We start from the raw sequence: 24,054 nt of genomic DNA, 5'->3' as shown, positions 1-24,054 counted from the left end.
CATACAGGAAACACAGCGACAGCAAAATCAACAACAAAAACTCGACAAATCTACCGGGAGTACTTATCGCCAGGGTCGGCAGATGCTCAAGGCAGGAAAATCGGCAGAGTTCAAAAACGGCCAACGAAGCTCAAGGAACCGGAAACCGAAAGTGACATTCATTATTAGGCAAATTGGGAGGAATCAAAACAAATTTTTGCATTTCTGTTTGTACACACTCTGTACCACCCCTGTCCCCTCTACCACTCCACCCAAGTCCCCAACCAAACAATAACAAAGACTGCAACATGTTTATGTTGACCACTCGTGAAAAGAACTGATACCTAAATTGAACAGTTTCTACCAATATGGCACCCTATAAGGGAAGAGGCGGAGTAAATTATATGAGGTCCCTTTCAAGAAACCTTGACGCAGGAGGAGGCCATTGGGTCCAGCGAAGCTGGCATTATTATTAGGAACGCACAGTTGTTTCTCCATGCTCTAGGCTTTTTAAATGCTGAGCAACAAGTGAGGAAGCAGTACGTACCATTTTTCTTTGAGTGTGACTTTGGTCTTTGGTGTGACTCGGTCAAGCTTCAACCACCGACCTCCCAGACCCAAAGTGGACACTCTAATCATTACACCACCGAGTTTGGGGTTGCATTATCACCTGTAAAACGGACTAGTTCCAAGAAACACAAGTAAAAAATTGCTCCAAAAGATACTCACCACAAAAAGCCTCAAAATGGACAATTTAAACAACATGTGGAATTGCAGGCCAATAACCCCAAAATAAAAACACTTGCAGGGAGTTCGAAACTAACTGCAAATTTTGATGTATTGAAATTTTTTTGCAGCTTATTTAAAATACTTACATATTGCAATGAACCAAAATTATTCACATTTGTTATAACCTTGATTACTTGGCAAGCAGTGCTGGTGGCATCTTCCGTAGATTGTGAAAACAACCCGTACATGACAGCAAAGCAAGTGCAAGAACACAGAGAAAATTAACAATGTGGAGCCTTGCAGGGGGTACATAGATTACAGTAGATCTGAGAAGGATCTATATGGACATAGATCTGTGGAGAACTCGCACACACAGACTTGGTACAATGGCTTCTCCCATCCCTTGGGGGAAGCGAACGAGTCAAGTTTCCATTTCGGCCAGAGAGGCCGTTCACATTTTCCTGTTAATTAACAAGCACTGCAAATAAAGATGGCAGTTCCTTTATAGTACTCATTGCAGAAAATTCTACACATTGTGCAAACAACAAGAATTCCTAAATGCTCCATTTTGCATGAAAAAGTTTATTCCACAGTAAAGTTTCGTTGCTTTTATAGCAGCATGGACCAATAGGTTGCATGTTATTATTTTTCAACTGCATAGACAGCAGATATCTTAGAGACCATCAACATACTACATATGCAAGTTGAGGAAGGGAGAAGTTCTTAGTTGTGATCTGATTTCAGTTTTCCCTCACTTTTGGGGGAAAAAAAATAATCTCCCTCATGTCGCCAATATGCCTCCACAAGGGCCCACAATGAGTAGATGCCATCGTTCACTGTCCTAAACATAAACAAGTTTGATTTAAACCTCTTCAACTGTTTTCACGTATCACATTTTCACCAGCCATGACAGGTTTCACATCGATTGGTGAAGCGGTTTCAGAGAAGGATTTTTTTTAAATATCGGCTTTGAAGCTAATATGGCTGCCACACCACGTGACATATGACCGTAAAAAATGTACACTCTGCATATGTATGGGTAGGGGAATACATTTGTGAAGTTTCGTGTTGATCGGATAAGGTTCATTTTTCTATCCAAGATGGCTGCCATACCACGTGCCTACGACATCATCATTTTCAAACTATATGCACCAATGGTGTTAGATGATATTTGTAAAATTTCGCATCGATAGGGTAAGCGGTTTCAGAGATATAATTATTTAATATTTTCCTTCAATCCAATATGGCTGCCACACTATGTGACCAATGACGTTTTTGTGGTCATCTTTTAATCGCCATGCCTAGTCAATGACACACGTAAAGTTTCGAGTCTTGGGAGAAGGTGGTTTGGGAGAAAATGCTTTTTTAAGGTTTTAGGTTAACTCCAATATGGCTGCCAAATCATGTGACCTATGAGGTCATAAATTCAATATTTCACAAGAAATGTGTCATAGATCATGTGCATGCAATTTCAGATTTTTAGGATAAGGAAGTCGATTAAAACATTTTTGGCTGGTATACCACTTCATCTATTATGTCATTATCATGCTTTTGTTCCCCATTGGGAGTACTTGACAATGTGCCAAGTTTCAAATTTTTCCATTCAGCAGTTTCCAAGTGATAATTTTTTAATTATTTGCATTTCATCCAAGATGGCTGCCATACCACGTGACCTATGACATCACAATTATCTATATAATAATAGCGTAAGGACTCGACTTTGTTATCCCTTTTACGCCGCACCCAGTGACCCGATGCCCACGGCACTAATGGATTTATGATCGACGAACCGCGCTCTTTGTTTATCACGTACAGCCATACTCAAAAAATCTGAATTAGCCGACGTTGGGGCCCAAAAGCATCCGATTAACTGCCGATACGACGCCATCTTATTGGCGTCTGCTGGGTGAAGGCGAAGCAAGCCGTCCGCTGATTGGACAGTCGAAGGCGACAGCAAGCCGTCCACTGAGTGGACAATCCTGAGCATGCATTTGTGCCGGTGTCGTCGATCGCGGTGTACGCTAACCTCATCAGGTGAGTTTACCATAATTTCTTCCAACCGCGCTCTTTTTTATCACGTACAGCCATACTCGAAAAATCTGAATTAGTCGACTCCCTTCGTTCTACAGCGAACTCAGTTTCCTGTTCGCCTGGCATATTCAATGACCATAAATAAAGCCCAGGGCCAAACATTCCGTAAACTAGGTATCTATTTGCCTGCTCCTGTCTTCTCCCACGGCCAGTTATATGTGGCATGTTCAAGAGCACGGTCGTTCAAAGATGTGTATATCAAGGTTGATAATACGAGTACGCAAGGAGTCGTCAGAGGCTTGACTATTACCCCAAACATTGTTTATCCAGAAGTTTTAAAATAATTTCAACCTGATACTGCGTTCATTGTATTATATTCCTACTGCTCTGCCTTGACATTGACGCTTACCAATGTGCCAGTATGGGGCTAATTCCAGTCGACTTACTAATCCGTTCATTTTTTTAAAGTCTATGGTTCTACTGCTGTTCCTTTCCATTGACACATACCACTGCTGCGCCAGTGTGGCCAGAGTGGTGCTATGCCGATTCCTATTACGAATCCATTCATTTTTCAAAAGTATATCGTAGAGTTGTCATTTAAGTAGATTGCAATAAATACGTTGTTCATATACACACTCTTCATTCTCATCTTTCTTCCTAACGTTTACTCGGACAAGCAAATCCCCTATGCCATCCATAATGGTACACTCTATCCATACACATCCTCCCTTCCGTGGATGTTCCACGGGTTTCGGCTAGTAAAAAAATATTCTGCATGGGTGTCACTCCTACCCTGAAAGTTTTGGTTCAATCGGACATGTGGTTGCTGAGAAAAACGAGGTTTAGCCCGTACGGACGGACAGACGGACAACCCGAAAACAATGTCACCGGCCACCTTCGGGGGCGGAGGCATAAAAAGAAAGAATTTTGATCAGGCAACAACAAACTATTCTAAGCAAATTGTACCAACGGAGGTCGTGAAAATCAAAATAAACGTTTTACCTGTGCAAGTTGATATGTCGTGAAATGTCCAACATCGAGGTATTTTCAGAGTTGTTGTGGAGGAACATTGTGTACTACGGATTATGACCTAAAGCCCACAACCATTTTCTTATTCAAGCCTTCAACTCCTTTCTTATTCAAGCCTTCAACTCCTTTTTCTTCAAGCCTTCAACTCCTTTCTTCTTCAAGCCTTCAACTCCTTTCTTCTTCAAGCCTTCAACTCCTTTCTTCTTCAAGCCTTCAACTCCTTTCTTCGTCAAACCTTCAACTCCTTTCTTCTTCAAGCCTTCAACTCCTTTCTTCTTCAAGCCTTCAACTCCTTTCTTCTTCAAGCCTTCAACTCCTTTCTTCTTCAAGCCTTCAACTCCTTTCTTCTTCAAGCCCTCAACTCCTTTCTTCTTCAAGCCTTCAACTCCTTTCTTCTTCAAGCCCTCAACTCCTTTCTTCTTCAAGCCCTCAACTCCTTTCTTCGTCAAGCCTTCAACTCCTTTCTTCTTCAAGCCTTCAACTCCTTTCTTCTTCAAGCCTTCAACTCCTTTCTTCTTCAAGCCTTCAACTCCTTTCTTCTTCAAGCCTTCAACTCCTTTCTTCTTCAAGCCTTCAACTCCTTTCTTCTTCAAGCCTTCAACTCCTTTCTTCTTCAAGCCTTCAACTCCTTTCTTCTTCAAGCCTTCAACTCCTTTCTTCTTCAAGCCTTCAACTCCTTTCTTCTTCAAGCCTTCAACTCCTTTCTTCTTCAAGCCTTCAACTCCTTTCTTCTTCAAGCCTTCAACTCCTTTCTTCTTCAAGCCTTCAACTCCTTTCTTCTTCAAGCCTTCAACTCCTTTCTTCTTCAAGCCTTCAACTCATTTCTTCTTCAAGCCGTCAACTCCTTTCTTCTTCAAGCCTTCAACTCCTTTATTCTTCAAGCCCTCAACTCCTTTCTTCTTCAAGCCCTCAACTCCTTTCTTCTTCAAGCCCTCAACTCCTTTCTTCTTCAAGCCTTCAACTCCTTTCTTCCTCAAGCCCTCAACTCCTTTCTTCTTCAAGCCTTCAACTCCTTTCTTCCTCAAGCCCTCAACTCCTTTCTTCTTCAGCCTTCAACTCCTTTCTTCCTCAAGCCCTCAACTCCTTTCTTCTTCAAGCCTTCAACCCCTTTCTTCTTCAAGTCCTCAACTCCTTTCTTCTTCAAGCCTTCAACTCAACTCCTTTCTTCTTCAAGCCCTCAACTCCTTTCTTTTTCAAGCCTTCAACTCCTTTCTTCTTCAAGCCGTCAACTCCTTTCTTCTTCAAGCCGTCAACTCCTTTCTTCTTCAAGCCCTCAACTCCTTTCTTCTTCAAGCCCTCAACTCCTTTCTTCTTCAAGCCCTCAACTCCTTTCTTCTTCAAGCCCTCAACTCCTTTCTTCTTCAAGCCCTCAACTCCTTTCTTCTTCAAGCCCTCAACTCCTTTCTTCTTCAAGCCCTCAACTCCTTTCTTCTTCAAGCCCTCAACTCCTTTCTTCTTCAAGCCCTCAACTCCTTTCTTCTTCAAGCCCTCAACTCCTTTCTTCTTCAAGCCCTCAACTCCTTTATTCTTCAAGCCCTCAACCCCTTTATTCTTCAAGCCCTCAACTCCTTTCTTCTTCAAGCCCTCAACTCCTTTCTTCTTCAAGCCCTCAGCCCCTTTCTTCTTCAAGTCCTTAACCCCCACCCGCAACCATGCCCCAAGTCATCAAACCCCCTCTCCCAACTCTCTCCAAACAAAGCGCCGATTCGTAACATGTCAAGAAGCGAGATGAAAGTGCGATCAATTAGGGTGACAAACTGCAACAAAGCTAGGGAGTAGTGCAACTTGATTTAGGTAGACCTCAAAAACGATACTCACAAGAAAAGGTGTAGGGTGAGGGGAGGTTACAATTTTATTTCCTGCTTATGTAATATTGTGAATGGCCCCACAGTCGTTGCTTTCAACAAATTCTGTAATACAATGGCACCATGTAATTTTACAAAGAAATATAATTTATATACTTTGATGGAAAGCAAAGCTTTGATGAAAGAATCAAAATGATGAACAATTGGTTGAAAATAACAATTTGCATGTCAGAACTCCTACTTCGCTTTAAAATGAAGGCGAGCCTGGAGGTCACGTTCCAACAATCTGATGGAGTAACGGTTCAACGAGAGAAATCCTGCGACTAATAGAGATCCCCGTGGCCGTGCGTGTCCCATGCATGGTGTTTTGATGGCGCTTCAGGTCAGAGGCTTTTGCGAAGGCCTTGGGGCAGAAAGTACAAGGGAAAGGCCTCAGGCCTCGGTGTCTGCGCTCATGGTCATTGAGGTGTGAGCGGTGTTTGAAGGCTCGGCGGCACAAAGAGCAAGCAAAAGGTCGTTCATCCGAATGAGAGCGCTCATGCTTCCGCAAATCGGAAGCACGTGGGAAGCGCTTTCCACAGCAGGAGCAGGCAAAAGTACGTTTTTCTTTCCCTGACATATTATCCGAGCTAAACAGCGATGGCAGAGCCAGAGGCCCCGAGACGAGACCATCCTTCATAGTCGTCGAAAGGCCGGGCTCATCTTCCTGTTCTACAATTGGAACCGAGCCGATTCCAAAAACGTCTGAAGTGTCCTGGTCACTTGAAGAGTCTCCAACTGTTCCAGGAGGAGAGCAAGTGATGTGGCATAGAGACCCTGTCGATGTCAAGGCTTCGGCAATCTCTGCCGCGATCTCCGTCTCGGAGCAATTCTCGGGAGAACCACAACTGGGGAAGTCAGCAAGAGTCGTGGTTTGTCCAATAGCAACATTGTCCTCCACATTATCCGAAGAACCGGAACCATCATCACCGTCCCCGTGCTGCTCGAACCAACCCACACGGGCAGGTCTTCGTCGAACACGGCACCTATGACATATGGTCCAAGCGAACAGACATGTTTTAAGCAATACCAAATGGGGGAAGAGAAAGATTTATACACATGGATTATCAAACCGTTGTACGGATTCAAAAATGATGCATACCAGCAGACATGAAGGTCATTATGACAGTGACAATTTCACATGTTATATGCAATGAATTTTGCGTATTTTGTGAGTGAAAACTATCTCTTCAAGTGGGAAGAAACTATAATACAATTAATCGGATGTGAACAAATTTCCTGACATGATAATCGGGCTATCATATTTAAATACTCAAGAAGCCCCCACGACAATTATCTCTAAGTTACCGGTTAATCCAAATCCTCATCACATGCAACATACACTACTCACAATAAGTTAGGGATATTGTGGGAGTGAGTTTATTTTTTTTATAGGGGTTAGGGTTAGGGTATTGAAATCAAGAATGCTGTGTTTTTTCACTCATTAATAACCATAGAATTAGGACCAACAACTTTTTCAACATAATTAATACACAAAATCAACCACACCGAAGAACCTGCCAATACGCCTAACTTATTGTGAGTAGTGTAATTTGGATTAGGCACCTTCAGAAGGAGGAATCATGGATGTCGAGTGCAAGGCCAATGCTGCCCACGATTTGAGAAACCAACCAATAAAGGAAAAGAGTAGGGGCATGGAGTCGGTACGGGAAAGCAGGAGGGTGGGGTGGAGGGAGTGGTGTTGGAGAGGTGAGACAAATCAAGATGTACAGAAGATCCTATGATCTTCACAGCACATGCATCGACAAAAATAAAATTAACTTTGTCGGTACATTGATGGCATTTGTGATGATGGAAACATTTGTGCGTTTGAGATGCAAACCGATATGTGATGTCCCGATGCAATTAACAGGAAATTACAACCTTGCACGAAACAGTTGTAACACTTTTACAAGTTTTTGCTATTAAAACAAAGGTCAAGATCCTGATGTACCTGCTGTTGGCCCCACCCACTCGGTTTATGCGTTCACTGATGCTGTATGGGTAGCGGCTTCTGCACAGGCTCGGCGAGGTGGGGCTTGGTACGGCCGCGATGCAAGGTGTCAGAGACGCGGGCGTCTCCAGCTCGGACATCGCGAGTGGGTCGGTGGGGACGGGCAGTGCCACATCGAGAGCGTGTGCACCATTAGCCAAGGCTTCTTTATTGTCGGCTTGTGCGGTGTAAAGGAACTGCAGCACTGCAGCAAAAGCGTCTGCCTGGAGCATATCCAAATGGAGGACCTCAGGTGTAACATCGCTGCTAGTAGCATCCAACTTTTGACACAGAAATGGGCTGCATGCAGCCAGGATGCAGCGATGCGCTGCAAAACGGGCCCGGCCCACCTGAGGGAAAGATGAGAAGGGCATTTCATTGCAACTTTTAGTACAGTTTCATGATAGAATAGAACAAGTTTTATAATACAGCAGTGCTGGCAAGTTAAAATTAGCTAAACTAATAAACTTTAAGAATAAATAGCAACATTGTGGTTCTTCATTGCCTCAGAAAGAGAACCATGACAATCACAAGTACATATGGGCAGGGTGCAGCCCGAAGTGGAGATCGGTTTCTGAGATTTGGGACATGGAATGTGGGGACAATGACAGGGAGATCAGGAGAAGTGGTGGAAGTATTGGTCAGAAGAAGAGTGGACATATGTTGTGTGCAAGAGACGAGATGGAAGGGAAGTGGTGTGAGAATGGTGAAGGGTAGGCAGGGACAGAAATACAAGTTTGTGTGGCAAGGGTGCCCGGAGGGCGTGAATGGTGTTGGTGTCCTGTTTTCTGAGGAGTTTGTAGACAGTGTGGTGAGTGTGACTAGAGTGAGTGATAGGTTGATGATGGTGAAAATGATGATTGGAAAGCTCTTGGTGAACGTCATCTCGGGATATGCTCCGCAGGTTGGTCGAAGCGATGAAGAGAAGGACAAGTTCTGGTGTGCGATAGAGAAGCTGATGGAAAACGTGAAAGATGAGGAAGTTGTTGTGGTGGGAGGAGACCTGAATGGACATGTGGGAAGGAGTATGGATGGTTTTGAGGGAGTTCATGGGGGTTACGGATATGGTGTGAGAAATGGAGAAGGTGAAAGGATTTTGGAGTTTGCTGATGGAGCTGATTTGTTGATTTGTAATACTCAGTTCCAGAAAGAGGACAATAAGCTTGTTACATACACGTCAGGTGGGTCGACGACAACCGTTGACTACCTGATGGTGTGTCGGCGAGATAGGGGGCACCTCCGGGACACAAAGGTGATCCCGGGGGAGGAGGCTGTTTCACAGCACCACTTGGTTGTCTGCGACATAAGGGTGAAAGGTGCGAGGAGAGCTCGGCGGGTGAAGTACCAACCGAGAATGAAGGTGTGGAGGTTGAAAGAGGTGACAGTAAGGGAGGCATTAAAAGAGAGGCTGAGTGGGGTAGAGGATGATGTGGTTGAGCTTGAAAGTGGTTGGATGTCAATGAAAGCTAGTCTGTTGGGAGCCGTTGGTGAGGTATGTGGATGGACAAAAGGACCACCGAGGCACTCGGAAACATGGTGGTGGGATGTTGAGGTTGGAAAGAGGATTGACGAGAAGAGGAAGAAGTTCAAAGAGTGGCAGAAGGCGAAGGGTACGGGAGCAGAAACAGCAGAGCATGAAAGTTATAAGGCAGCCAGGAAGGCTGCAAAGAAAGAGGTAGCAAAGGCGCAGGAGGCATGTAGGAAAATGTTCGGAGAACGCTTGGATTCGGAAGAGGGTCAGAAAGCAGTATTCAGGATTGCAAAGCACATAGCGAAAGAGAGGTGTGATGTGATGGGGGTGAGTTGCTTGAAGGATGAAGTGGGACAAATCGTTGTCGACCCAGATGGAATTAAAGGAAGATGGAAAAGATATATGGAAATGCTGTTGAATACAGAGAATGAATGGGATGGCAACATAGAGAGTAACCCAGTTTTAGGACCGGCAGAGAAGATAACTGAGAAGGAAGTTGAGGAAGCGATAAAAGCAATGAAGAGTGGAAAAGCGGGAGGGCCGACGGGAGTTGTGGGAGATATGTTGAAGGCAGCAGGAAGTTGGGGTGTGAAGAGAATGACAGAGGTCTGTAATCTGGTGGTGAAAGAAGGCCGCATTCCAGTGGATTGGGCACTGAGTACCCTCGTCCCTCTATACAAGGGGAAAGGTGACCCTCTGGAGTGTGGCTCGTACCGAGCGATAAAGTTATTGGAGCATGGAATGAAGGTATTGGAAAGGGTGTTGGAGAGGAGGATAAGGAAGAAAGTGAAGATCGACGAAATGCAGTTTGGATTTATGCCAGGAAGAGGAACGACAGATGCGCTTTTCATTGTGAGGCAGTTGCAGGAGAAGTACATGGATAAGAGGAAGAAGTTGTTTTTTGGGTTTGTTGATCTGGAGAAAGCATTCGATAGGGTTCCACGCAAAGTATTGACATGGGCATTGAGGAAGTTAGGAGTGGAGGAATGGTTGATCAGAGTAGTGATGGCAATGTACAAAAGAGCACGCACAGCTGTAAGGACGAAGGACGGGAACAGTGGTGAGTTTGAGGTGAAGGTGGGAGTGCATCAGGGGTCGGTACTAAGTCCACTACTATTTGTAGCTGTGATGGAGGTGCTGGCTCAGACCGTAAAGGAGGGTTTACCGTGGGAGTTGTTGTATGCAGATGATCTGGTGTTGATTGCGGAAAGTATGGATGGACTGAAGGAAAAGATGAACAAGTGGAAGGAATGTATGGAGACAAAAGGTCTGAAGGTGAATATCGGAAAGACAAAGGTGATGGCAAGTGGTAAAGCATGTGGTGAGGTGGAAAGAACTGGGAAGTGGCCGTGTGCTGTGTGCAGGAAGGGTGTCGGAGTGAACTCCATTCAATGTACAATGTGTGCTGAATGGGTTCATCAAAAATGTAGTGGTCTGAGAGGGTCATTAACCAGTGTGGCAGCTACATTCAAATGTAAGGTGTGCACAGAGGGAGCTGCAGATGGAGGAAATGTTGAGTTGGATCTTGGAGACGGCGTGAAGCTGGAAGGTGTGAAAACATTTTGCTACCTCGGAGACATGCTGAATGGAGAAGGTGGATCAGACTCGGCAACGGTTGCTCGAGTGAGATGTGCATGGAAGAAGTTTCGGGAACTGAGTGGCGTGCTGATGAGGAGGAGAGTGTCGCTGAAGCTGAAGGGAAAGGTGTATGCTGCACGTGTGAGAAGTGTTATGATTTATGGGAGCGAGACATGGGTAATGAATGTAGAGCAGCAACGAAGGCTGGAAAGGGTGGAAATGCGAATGGTTCGATGGATGTGCGGAGTATTGTTGAGAGAGAGGAAGACAAATGATGAATTGTGAAAGATGATGGGAATATTGCCTGTGATTGATGCTGTGAAGAGGAACAGGTTGAGATGGTTTGGTCATGTATTGAGGAAGGATGAAAGTGACTGGTTGAGAAGAGTGATGGAAGTTAATGTAGAAGGAAGTAGAGGACGGGGAAGACCGAGAAAGACTTGGCTAAAGATGGTGGAAGAAGAAATGCGGGCAAGGGGGTTAACAAGGAGAGATGCAGAAAATAGGGCAAAATGGAGAAGATTGTCATGGGGACCGCAAGGCTAACCCCCGCTCTAGCGGGGAACATGGCCTTAAAATGCATGTTGTATTGTGGTTCTTCATGTCACAAGTGATTTATATGTGACAAATTCAATTACACAACATTAATCCTCAAATACGAATTGTAGGTTCAATGGAGGAAAACATGTGGGTACATGATTGGCTGTGTGAATAACATGTGATATTGCTGAGCCAATCATTGACCAGGAAAAATAAATGCAGCTACTTCAACAGAAATCAACATTGAAAGAGTGTATGTGTGTGTTTGCAGGAGTGGGTGTGTGTGTGTTGCAGGAGTGGGTGTGGTTTTGCATGAATGTGTTTTTGTTTGAGTGGTGCATGTTGTAAGGGTAGGTGGTCGGTTTTATATATTTTATTTTTTTTGGCGTGTGCGTGAGTGGATGAGGGTCTGTGGATTGTGGGAGTGCAGGCGGTTTTGTTGTTGTAGTCTGTGTTCTGACTGGCTCGGGGTGGGGGTATGTATGCATCCAGGTGTAGCTGCTGCATGTGGAGACGTATATGCCCCTGCTGGCCCACCTTAGTTGACCGTATCGAGGTTGAAGGGCCGAAACGGGATGATGCTGTGGACCTCGACTGAGGACCCGGTCAGTGAGGCACACTTGTGACCAGGTTTGTTTTGAAATTACGTGTATATATATATATATATAAAGAGTCACACTTAATTTTTTTTTTTGTGGCCCACCACCATTTTTGGTGGCCCGACCGTATATTATTTGCTGGTGAATCAAACACCATAAAAATCAGAATCCACGTTTAAATTACTATTTCTCACAACACCTACAGATCAAATTTCAGTGATTTTCATACAAGCAACCTCGCAACTCGTAACCACAGAACACTCCCGTCAGCTGTTCGATCATCTGCCTACGAACTTACAGAAAAATAATACTGGGACAATTTTAATGTTTACTGAAGAAAAATCTCTTCACATATCAACACATTTATTGCGTTTTCCAAAACAATTGTTAGCGCTACACAACTTTCAGCTATTGATGAGATAATTGCAGTTATGAAATCGTGAAAATAGTATAAAAACACATGTCACTGTAAAACTCGAGTATTTTTATTTGATGAACATTCAGTTTCAAAAAATATTGGGTCAACGTTATTTTAACACAGTGTGAATTTGCGTGACTAGCATGCAACTAACGACGTGATGCGTGCATCTTGCAAGCTCACAGCCTTGCTTCTATATCCCAAGGCGGCGGCGTTCGGGGCATGCAAACCAAGCTCGGTCTCACACATGTGGTGGGGTGTGTTCACCGAGCTGTATATACAACTGGAGCGCAGCTACAGCACGTGCTCACAGGGCAATCAAGCAGCCACCATGTTGGAATACCCTTCCCTCGCTGGAACGCGAGATGTACAGGCATAGCTGAGAGTGTGATACGCATGATTGCACATGAAGGCATATTGGGTTCTGTTGACAGATTGATTCACATTTGTTTTACTCTTTTGTTTGTTTTCTTTTGTGTGGAAAATCTTTTGTGTGGAAAGCAAAAGAAGAGTAAACGGCTTTACTCTTTTGTGTGGAAAGCGAAAGAGCCACGAAGGTAACTGACAAAACTGTGTCTGATTTTAGTAAGTCAGAAGCACCAAGTTGAGTTGGTCTGCGAGAATAACCGAGTCTCAGTGCCCCAATAAAACGGAATGAAAGTGTGGTAGCGGGGTAGGGAGGTAAACTGGAAGTTGATCATTGTCCAGAAATAATTGCTGCTTCGATTGTCTTTTTTTAAGCACTAAGAAAGAAAGAAAGAAAGAAAGAAAGAAAGAAAGAAAGAAGAGAAAACAATAACAAACCCGCATACAGAGTAAACAACCAACGGCACACGCACGGACACATGCACACGCAAGGACACACACACACACGCAAGGACACACACACACACGCAAGGACACACACACACACGCAAGGACACACACACACACACACACACACACACACACACACACACACACACACACACACACACACACACACACACACACACACACACACACACACACCGAAAAGTGTAGATTCTGCAAGACAGAAACAGAAAGTACTGGAAACCTGCTCTCAGGATGCAAAAAACTATTGTCAGAAAAACTTTACACACAATAGCACAACAAAGTATGCAAAGTGATTCATTTGCATATCTGAAAAAATTTAAACATCCCAGTACCAGAAAACTCATGGAAACATGAACCAAGGACAATCATTGAAAATGAGGATGTCATGCTCACGTACAACCTGATGATTCCATTGAGCGTAAACATAGAAAACAAAGCATTGTGTTCGGACATTGTACTCAGGAACAAAAAGGAAAATACAGCATTGATGATTGAGATATCAGTACCCAGCGATTTTGGCCGAAACAAGGCAGAAATCAAGAAAATGACCAAACACCCGGACCTCAAAAATGAGGTCAAGAGATATTGGAAGCTGAAGAGCATCGAAATTGTACCAGTGATAATTGGAGCAACAGGAATACAACAACACAACAACATGCATTTTAAAGGCCATTTTCCCTGCTAGAGCGGGGGTTAGCCTTGCGGTCCCCATGACAATTTTCTCCATTTTGCCCTATTTTCTGCATCTCTCCTTGTTAACCCCCTTGCCCGCATTTCTTCTTCCACCATCTTTAGCCAAGTCTTTCTCGGTCTTCCCCGTCTTCTACTTCCTTCTACATTCATTTCCATCACTCTTCTCAACCAGTCACTTTCATCCTTCCTCAACACATGACCAAACCATCTCAACCTGTTCCTCTTCACAGCATCAATCACAGGCTCTATTCCCATCATCTTTCGCAATTCATCATTTGTCTTCCTCTCTCTCAACGATACTCCGCACATCCGTCGAACCATTCGCATTTCCACCCTTTCCAACCTTCGTTGCTGCTCTACGTTCATTACCCATGTCTCGCTCCCATGAATCATAACACTTCTCACACATGCAGCATACACCTTTCCCTTCAGCTTCAACGACACTCCCCTCATCATCAGCACGCCATTCAATTCCCGAAACTTCTTCCATGCACATCTCACTCGAGCAACCGTTGCCGAGTCTGATCCACCTTCTCCATTCAGCATGTCTCCGAGGTAGCAAAATGATTTCACACCTTCCAGCTTCACGCCGTCTCCAAGATCCAACTCAACATTTCCTCCATCTGCAGCTCCCTCTGTGCACACCTTACATTTGAATGTAGCTGCCACACTGGTTAATGACCCTCTCAGACCACTACATTTTTGATGAACCCACTCAGCGCACATTGTACACTGAATGGAGTTCACTCCGACACCCTTCCTACACACAGCACAGGGCCACTTCCCAGTTCTTTCCACCTCAGCACATGCTTTACCACTTGCCATCACCTTCATCTTTCCGATATTCACCTTCAGACCTTTTGTCTCCATACATTCCTTCCACGTGTTCATCTTTTCCTTCAGTCCATCCATACTTTCCGCAATCAACACCAGATCATCTGCATACAACAACTCCCACGGTAAACCCTCCTTTTCGTTCTGAGCCAGCACCTCCATCACAGCTACAAATAGTAGTGGACTTAGTACCGACCCCTGATGCACTCCCACCTTCACCTCAAACTCACCACTGTTCCCGTCCTTCGTCCTTACAGCTGTGCGCGCTCTTTTGTACATTGCCATCACGACTCTGATCAACCATTCCTCCACTCCTAACTTCCTCAATGCCCATGTCAATACTTTGCGTGGAACCCGATCGAATGCTTTCTCCAGATCAACAAACCCAAGAAACAACTTCTTCCTCTTCTCCATGTACTTCTCCTGCAACTGCCTCACAATGAAAAGCGTGTCTGTCGTTCCTCTTCCTGGCATAAATCCAAACTGCATTTCGTCGATCTTCACTTACTTCCTTATCCTCCTCTCCAACACCCTTTCCAATACCTTCATTCCATGCTACAATAACTTTATCGCTCAGTACGAGCCACACTCCAGAGGGTCACCTTTCCCCTTGTATAGAGGGACGAGGGTACTCAGTTCCCAATCCACTGGAATGCGGCCTTCTTTCACCACCAGATTACAGATCTCTGTCATTCTCTTCACACCCCAACTTCCTGCTGCCTTCAACATATCTCCCACAACTCCCGTCGGCCCTCCCGCTTTTCTACTCTTCATTGCTTTTATCGCTTCCTCAACTTCCTTCTCAGTTATCTTCTCTGCCGGTCCTAAAACTGGGTTACTCTCTATGTTGCCATCCCATTCATTCTCTGTATTCAACAGCATTTCCATATATCTTTTCCATCTTCCTTTAATTCCATCTGGGTCGACAACGATTTGTCCCACTTCATCCTTCAAGCAACTCACCCCCATCACATCACACCTCTCTTTCGCTATCTGCTTTGCAATCCTGAATACTGCTTTCTGACCCTCTTCCGAATCCAAGCGTTCTCCGAACATTTTCCTACATGCCTCCTGCGCCTTTGCTACCTCTTTCTTTGCAGCCTTCCTGGCTGCCTTATAACTTTCATGCTCTGCTGTTTCTGCTCCCGTACCCTTCGCCTTCTGCCACTCCTTGAACTTCTTCCTCTTCTCGTCAATCCTCTTTCCAACTTCCTCATCCCACCACCATGTTTCCAAGTGCCTCGGTGGTCCTTTTGTCCATCCACATACCTCACCAATGGCTCCCAACAGCTCATTGACATCCAACCACTTTCAAGCTCAACCACATCATCCTCGACCCCACTCAGCCTCTCTTTTAATGCCTCCCTTACTGTCACCTCTTTCAACCTCCACACCTTCATTCTCGGTTGGTACTTCACCCGCCGAGCTCTCCTCGCACCTTTCACCCTTACGTCGCAGACAACCAAGTGGTGCTGTGAAACAGCCTCCTCCCCCGGGATCACCTTTGTGTCCCGGAGGTGCCCCCTATCTCGCCTACGCACCATCAGGTAGTCAACGGTTGTTGTCAACCCAACTGACGTGTATGTAACAAGCTTATTATCCTCTTTCTGGAACTGAGTATTACAAATCAACAAATCAGCTCCATCAGCAAACTCCAAAATCCTTTCACCTTCTCCATTTCTCACACCATATCCGTAACCCCCATGAACTCCGTCAAAACCATCCATACTCCTTCCCACATGTCCATTTAGGTCTCCTCCTACCACAACAACTTCCTCGTCTTTCACGTTTTCCATCAGCTTCTCTATCGCACACCAGAACTTGTCCTTCTCTTCATCGCTTCGACCAACCTGCGGAGCATATCCCGAGATGATGTTCACCAAGAGCTTTCCAATCATCATTTTCACCACCATCAACCTATCACTCACTCTAGTCACACTCACCACACTGTCTACAAACTCCTCAGAAAACAGGACACCAACACCATTCACACCCTCCGGGCACCCTTGCCACACAAACTTGTATTTCTGTCCCTGCCTACCCTTCACCATTCTCACACCACTTCCCTTCCATCTCGTCTCTTGCACACAACATATGTCCACTCTTCTTCTGACCAATACTTCCAACACTTCTCCTGATCTCCCTGTCATTGTCCCTACATTCCATGTCCCAAACCTCAGAAACCGATCTCCACTTCGGGCTGTACCCTGCCCACATGTAGTTGTAATTGTCATGGTTCTCTTTTTGAGGCAATGTTTTTATGGCCGGATGCCCTTCCTGACGCCAACCCTCTTAGTCGTCTCTTACGACACGCAGGGATACGGCGTACCTATTCTTATCCAGGGTACACACTGGGAAACGTTTAAAACATGGAAATTCTGAGGGTGGGGGTGGGGGGGCGCGTCAGCATCACGGCTGCGGTTTAAACATATTTAAATAAATATTTAAACAAAACCATGAAAAACAATCTGGGAAAAGTCTCTAAGTGAGAACGTGGATTTGAGAAAGCAGGAGCAGAGGTGAAAGAACAAACGAGATACAGGGGGCGGGGCACAAGTCGAGACGAGGAGGCCGCACGAGACACCAGGCCGCACGAGGCGCGAACAAAGAAACGACTAATTACACACAAATTTGCAAGAACTACAAAACCAAAACCAAATAGAAACACACAATAACACATACACAACAAAATACGCAGCGGAAATGTGACAAAGAAACGAACGGGAAAACACTCAAACTTTGATGCCGTGGAGAGATCGAAGCAAGCCCCGTCGCTCGAGGGACCGGAAGCGGAATCGAGGGACTGGAGCAACAGGAATGATGAAGAAGAACCTCACTGAGATTTTAAAATCCATCCACGGGGATATTACCACAAATGAACGACAAATGGAGGCGATCCGGGGCTCGGTGACGATCCTGAAAATAGTTCTTGGAACAAAACTCTGAAAAGTTGAACAGCTTGGTCCATGAACTGTGATCCCTTACCGAAGCGGAGGTGGATACTTTAGTTCCTGGGAGGATTCCGTTCCACCTCCTGAAACCCACAAATGGAGATAACCAATGGCACGCAAGCGCGCGCGCACACACACACACACACACACACACACACACACACACACACACACACACACACACACACACACACACACACACACACACACACACACACACAATATCACTGTGAAACACTTTACTGGTGATTATAACAATATACATTCACATGATAAATGAAACACATCAACACAAACATCAGCCGAATCATCCACTTTGATCAGGCAAATACAATGGAGTTGAAACTTCACCAAAGAGAGCCAAACAATCATAAAATAATAATAATAACATCGTTAAACACTTTCAAGTCTTATTAAATATAAAATAAAGTTTCATTACTTGTGAAAACTGATGCTTTCCATCACTTTCAACTCGCGGAAATGCCTGTGATTGAACCCGAAAGAACAGTCAACACTGAACATGAACACCATGTTTTCAACTGAAACCAGTGATCTGAACAGCTTCCCTGGGCTATGGTAATCCAAGATGGAGACAATGATGCCACTCGCCACATACGTATGACCACAGCTGGGTTCGCTCCAATTTATAGATGCAACTCAGTCGGGGTGTTCCATCACCAAGCAGTTTGTAGAGTTCTCGCCAAGTGGCTTAAGCACTCAAGCTAGCACTCCATGGAAACGGTTACTAAGGGACGGCTGGCTTGGCAAGCTGATTGATAATAATGTGACACAATGGATAAGCTGTTTGTTTATGGCTGGCGGTGTTGGGAGAGATTAATCGTTATGGCGTTACCTTATTATAATCAGAAAATATTTTAAAATATATCCACGGGAGTAGTCGGGGGGAGGAGGGATCATTTTATTCTTTTTTATAATGCCAATTATTGTAGTTATTGTATTATTGTACCATTTGAAGTGGCCATAGTAAAATGCCATGAGGTGGAACGAACGCTCAAGCTGGTCTATGTACACCTTCCCAAGGCGGTAAATGACGATAAAACGGAAATTCCTCCGGTTTTTTTTGCAGTCACGTGAAATCTAAAGCAATGTAGGCGAGGCAAATGTGAAAATAACATGGAGTCCTTTTACTCGTGATACAATTGAGGGTTCTGACACGTCATTCGTGATACGCTCGTACACCATTACCGGAAGTGGCGATACACGGTACATGTTTACGAAGATAAATTGCATCGCCCAAGCTTCGGTACCGTATTCTTAATGAGAGGAACAAATGAAGACTACAACCTTTGCCATATGATCCGTAGTCCCCTTGGCAAGTCCAGTTGCTTGAGATTGCATGATGATAAGTAACAACCGAATACATCGACAATTTTGACAAGTGGCCACACGGACCACCTCGGACCAGGTTTTGGTGGACAAATGGAGTTTTTGGTGGCATTTGGCACCTGGGCCACCGCTTATTTCAAACCCCGATATCAAGTGAGGCGCAAGGCACCCCTCCCTTATATATGGGATGGTTTCTCTGTATGCAACTTTAACATAAAAACCACCTTTAGAGGCCATTTTTCCCCGCAAGCGGGGGTTGGCCTTTTTCGGGGACCGTGGTTGTTGTTGTTTTTTGGTCCCCTTTTTGAAGCAATGTTTTACGGCCGGATGCCCTTCCTGACGCCAACCCTTTTTGTCGCCTTTTTACGACAACCAAAATTTAATTGTTGTTAATGCAACTTTAACATAGGGACTGAAAATTCGTTTCTTGGCTTGCACTGGGCGAAATTGGCTGCAAATTTCAGAAGTAAATACTTCGTACGTTGACATAATATGTTCCAAATTTCAGCAACGTCTGTTTCTGCATTCTTGAGTTTTTTTTAAGAAAACCCTCAAATTCAGTTTGATGTATGTCCATCCACCCAAAATGTGTTGGCGCTCATATCTCAAAGGCTATACATTGAAACTAGCTGAAACTTGAAATATACATCGGACGGACATCTAATTAATGGCTTTCTAAACAAATTCTAAATCTGCACTCATTAAGGGAGCCTACGGGGAGGGGGGTCGGGGGGGGGGGGGGAGTTTCGACCCTCCTCCCCCTCACCCCCCAAATAGGTATTTGCCCTCTTCTCCGAAACTACACCCACGATGTTGGTGAAACTTGGCCACAAGGTTAATATCTAATGCCTAATGAAGGTGTATTGACCACATCAAAATCTGAGCACATGAAAGGGGTTCACAGGGGAGGGAAGGGTTGACACCCCCAAAAAAGGTATTTGCTCTCTTCTCCTAAACACACACTGTTTTGATGAAACTTGCCCACAACCTTCATCACCTGGGATGTACCAAAGTTTGTTCACGGCATTAAAAATATCAGGGTTTAAGGGAGTCTGTGAGGGGTTTGAGTGACTTTCTCTTGATCCAATTAAGCTTCAGGACCCACGGTCCTATTTTTGCTTGGCTCAAAGCGACGATTCCCAAAAAGTTCGACATCGAAATATTTCGACCCTGGTAGTAATTCTTGGAAAAAATACCAGGGGCATATAAAAGGCCCCTATATATGGTATGTGCCATATGGCAAACTATAGAAAAGAAGGGATATTCTTGGGGAAAATGCCAGGGTTGGAGAAAATGCCCCTTTATATTGTATGTGCTATGTGGCAAACTATAGGAAAGAACGCTAGAGGGGCGCCCTCCATCTGGCAAAGAAAATACATTTAATTATTCATGCAGGTGCATGAATCAAATTGGCTCCCCTTTATATGAACTTTTCTAGAGCATTACTTGGTTCCTCCTAAGAACACAAGGGTTGTCCAGCATGCACACGAGATTTTATGAATGTCCCTTCTTCTCTATTGTTTGGCATTTTCTACAAGCTACGGGATGTCCCTTCTTTTCTAGTTTGCCACATGGGAGATACCATGTAAAGGGGCCTTTTCTATGCCTCTGCCATTTTCCTCAAGAATGTATGACAACTTCCCCAAACGTGTGCGTATATGTAAATATACGAGCATGGATCGGCGCACCACACGTCGCTACAGTGGATTGGACTTGTTTTAACTGAAGATAACGACTATACCTGAGTTGCTGTGTTGTCATGGTTTACACTAATCATAATACAAACAAGTAGCGATACATTCAAAGTACACCGCCCCCATGCCAAATAAATAAATAACATATCCTCCAGCGCAGTACTGCCGGGGCGCCTTAGGCACCCCGGCAATGCCGCCGTGCAGCACATAGAGGGGTATTAGGAGGGAGAGGTGTACAATGATTGATTGATTAATTGCATAATTAAAATAAATAATTATGGTAAAATTAATTACATGAAATAATTAATTTTGGAAAAATGCATGAATGCTCGTTCCACCTCATGGCATTTTTTTCTGTGGCCACTTCAAATGGTACAATAATATAATAGCACAATAATTGGCAGGATTGAAAAAGAATAAAATGATTCCCTCCAACTGCTCCTGTGAATATATTTTAAATTAATTTGGGATTATAATAATGGTAATTAACTCAGTAATGACTAATCTCACATGACACACCACTTGTAAACCAACTTGCACAAACAGATTATCCAGGGTGTGTCACAGTACCAATGAGCTTGCCAAGTCAGCCGTTCGTTTCCATGGAGCAGAGTGCTGGTTTGAGTGCTTAAGTGACTTGACGAGCGCACTACAAGCTGCTTGGTAATGGAACACACTGACTGAGCTGTATCAATAACTGGAGTGAACCTCGCTGTGGTCATATGTAGGTAGCGAGTGCGTCATTACCTCCACCATTGATGACCATAGCCCAGGTAGGCTGTTTATCTCACTGGTTTCAATTAAAAACATGGTGTTCATGTTCAGTGTTCTGCTGTGATTTCGGCTGCAATCACAGGCATTCCCATGAGTTTGTTGAAAGTGATGAAAACCATCACTTTTCGCAAGTCAGGAAATTTTATTTTATATTAAACTAGAACGGCACCTCCACCTGGTTGGCCATATCACTCAATGGTGAAGAATCACTTTAAAAAGTTCTACTAGCTGGATCCAGATCCGGATCTTCCCCAGAATTGAATCGATTCATCCTTGTCACACACACACAATCTGTCTAAGTTTCGACCAAATCTATCCACAACTTTTTGAGATATCCTGCTATGTATCTTTTTTGGCCCTATCTCCCAATGGTGAAGAATCACTTTAAAAATTATAGCAACCAGATCCAGATCTTCACCAAAATCTAATCATTTTGTTCTTGTCACATACGCTACCTCTCTGCCAAATGTCGTCCGAATCCGTCCACAACCTTTTGAGATATTTTGTTCACAAACGGACAAACAGACAAAACAGACAGACAGACAGACAGACAGGGTTGAAAATAACCTCCATCCTATCCACGGCTTTGTGGCGGAGGTAAATTAACGTTTTCATTTGTGATGGAGGAATATTCCATATAACAAAACTACAACTTTTTGAGATATCGTGCTATATGTTGGTTTTAGCCCTATCACTCAATGTTGAAGAATCACTTGAAATTTAAATAATTCTCATATCCAAATCCACATTCAGATCTTCACCAAAATCGAATTCATTTGTCCTCGTCAGACACCCAACCGGTCCACCAAGTTTCGTCCAAACCTGTCCACAACTTTTTGAGATATCCTGCTATGTATCGTTTTGGCCGGATCTCCCAATGGTGAAGAATCACTTCAAAAATTATAGCAGCCAGATCCAGATCTTCACCAAAATCTAATCATTTTGTTATTGTCACGTACGCTACCTCTCTGCCAAATTTCGTCCGAATCCGTCCACAACTTTTTGAGATATTTTGTTCACAAACAAACAGACATACAGGGGGTGAAAACATAACCTCCATCCACCTTTGGTGGCGGAGTTAATAAGATTTTTTAATGTTTAACGATGTTATTATTGGTTCACGAGTTATCAAGTGACCACGATATTCGTCATGTGTGTGCGTCTGTCTGTGTGTGTGTGTCTGTTTGTCTGTCTGTCTGTCCGCAGAATAACTACCCGATGATATCATCCGATCTTGATGAAACTTGGGTGGGAGGTTTATGTCATGATTTAGTTCTGTCCTGCGCAGAGTGGGCGTATTGCGCCCATTGTGGGCGGAGCCACGCCCGAAAAAGATGTCTTTGTAGGTGGTAATCGAGTTCAAGCTACATCTTCTCCGAGGGGGTTTGGTGGAATCTGACAGGGGTTTCGGTATTTGGTTAGGCGAATGTCATGTGTCTAGCCCCACGGAGCTCGATCTTTCATAAAAAAAATTTCCATTTATTTATTTATTTATTATTATTATTTTTTTCATTTCATTTTTCACCGAATTTTCGGTATTGTGTAGCTAACTAACCTCATAACTGATTATATCCATTATTTTCTATCTCATTTCAAGGTCAGTAACCTTCGTTTTGACATTTCCGGGCCTGGCCTGTCCGGGCCTGTTTCGGTTATAGTCCGTCCTTTGTCATTGAATACCGCTCGCCCGTGAACCATCGTCGTCTCCTGACTTGTTATTATTTTATTATTGTTTGGCTCTCGGCGGTGAAGTTTCGACTCTATAGTATTTAGCTGATCAGAGTTGCTGATTCGGCTGATGTTTGTGGTGATGTGGTTCATTTATCATGTGAATGTATATATTGTTATAATAACCAGTAAAGTGTTTCACAGTGATATCGAGTTAGTGTGTGTGTGTGTGTGTGTGTGTGTGTGTGTCATTCATTCATTCATTTACCTCAGCGCATTTCAGCGAGGAGCATTATACACTGAATCCCAGCATGTGCCAGAGCAGCTCGCCGATTCGCTCAGAGCGATCACGTGATGTCCCATCCTCTCCGCCAGACCACTGAACTGAAAATATATAGAATGACCATTGCCATTCACACCACACAGGTGGAGATGCAGCTACCGGGCGCCATCTTGGTTGGCACTCGATGCTGGGCGATGGTGATTTCCGTCACGCGTTTGCACGTAATTCAGAGCGAAAAGCGAATGCGTTTTTTCACCTTTTGTGCGATCGTGTTTTGTGCCGATTTTTGTCGATTTTGTGCGATATGAATTAAACGTCTTTGAAACAGCTGTGGAACGTCTTTCCACAACCCTTCCTTAACCGATTGAAGCAGTTTATTGCTGCATAAAATGGCATTTTAACAGTTGTCTGGCTTTTAAAATCTGGGACACGTTCAAAACAAACGAGATCCGCGAAGCGAGTTGGTCGAGTCGTGTTAACCAAGATGGCGACACGGCAGCTACACTTTTCACGGAGTATGAGCGTTCCATATATATTTTCAAATATTTTCAATTTCAAGTGCCAGACTCGCTCACGTACTTGAGTTTTGGCATAGACATGGCCATTGGGCCTGTGCCAGAGCAGCTCGCCGATTCACTCAGAGCGATCACGTGATGTTCCATCCTCGCCACCAGACTCGCACCATATATCACGGTGTAATTTGTGCGAGGCTTTGTACGAATGAGCTTGAGTCAAGAGGGCGAATGTACGGGTCTCCCTTCC

The 24,054-nt window shown here is 44.3% G+C and overlaps 1 protein-coding gene across 3 annotated transcripts in view; it reads right to left on the bottom strand.

Moving 5' to 3' along the window:
• Positions 1-1,270: 1,270 nt before the first annotated feature.
• Positions 1,271-24,054, bottom strand: part of LOC137439050 (uncharacterized) — a 77,578-nt gene continuing 54,794 nt past the window's right edge. For 2 of the 3 annotated variants that reach the window (XM_068134688.2, XM_068134686.2), the window contains exons 2-3: positions 7,567-7,955; positions 1,271-6,598 (exon numbers count right to left, since the gene is read on the bottom strand). In XM_068134688.2, coding sequence (XP_067990789.2) covers positions 5,845-6,598; positions 7,567-7,838 — 1,026 coding nt within the window. In that variant the 5' untranslated portion in view covers positions 7,839-7,955 and the 3' untranslated portion in view covers positions 1,271-5,844. Of the gene's footprint in view, positions 6,599-7,566; positions 7,956-23,277; positions 23,394-24,054 lie in introns of all 3 variants that reach the window. The other variant, XM_068134687.2, reaches the window with a different exon arrangement.

Source organism: Myxine glutinosa, chromosome 13 (assembly GCF_964187855.1).
Source record: "Myxine glutinosa chromosome 13, kmMyxGlut1.1, whole genome shotgun sequence".
Classification (NCBI taxonomy): Eukaryota; Metazoa; Chordata; class Myxini; order Myxiniformes; family Myxinidae; genus Myxine; species Myxine glutinosa.
This window is presented reverse-complemented; position numbering and strand designations above follow the sequence as displayed.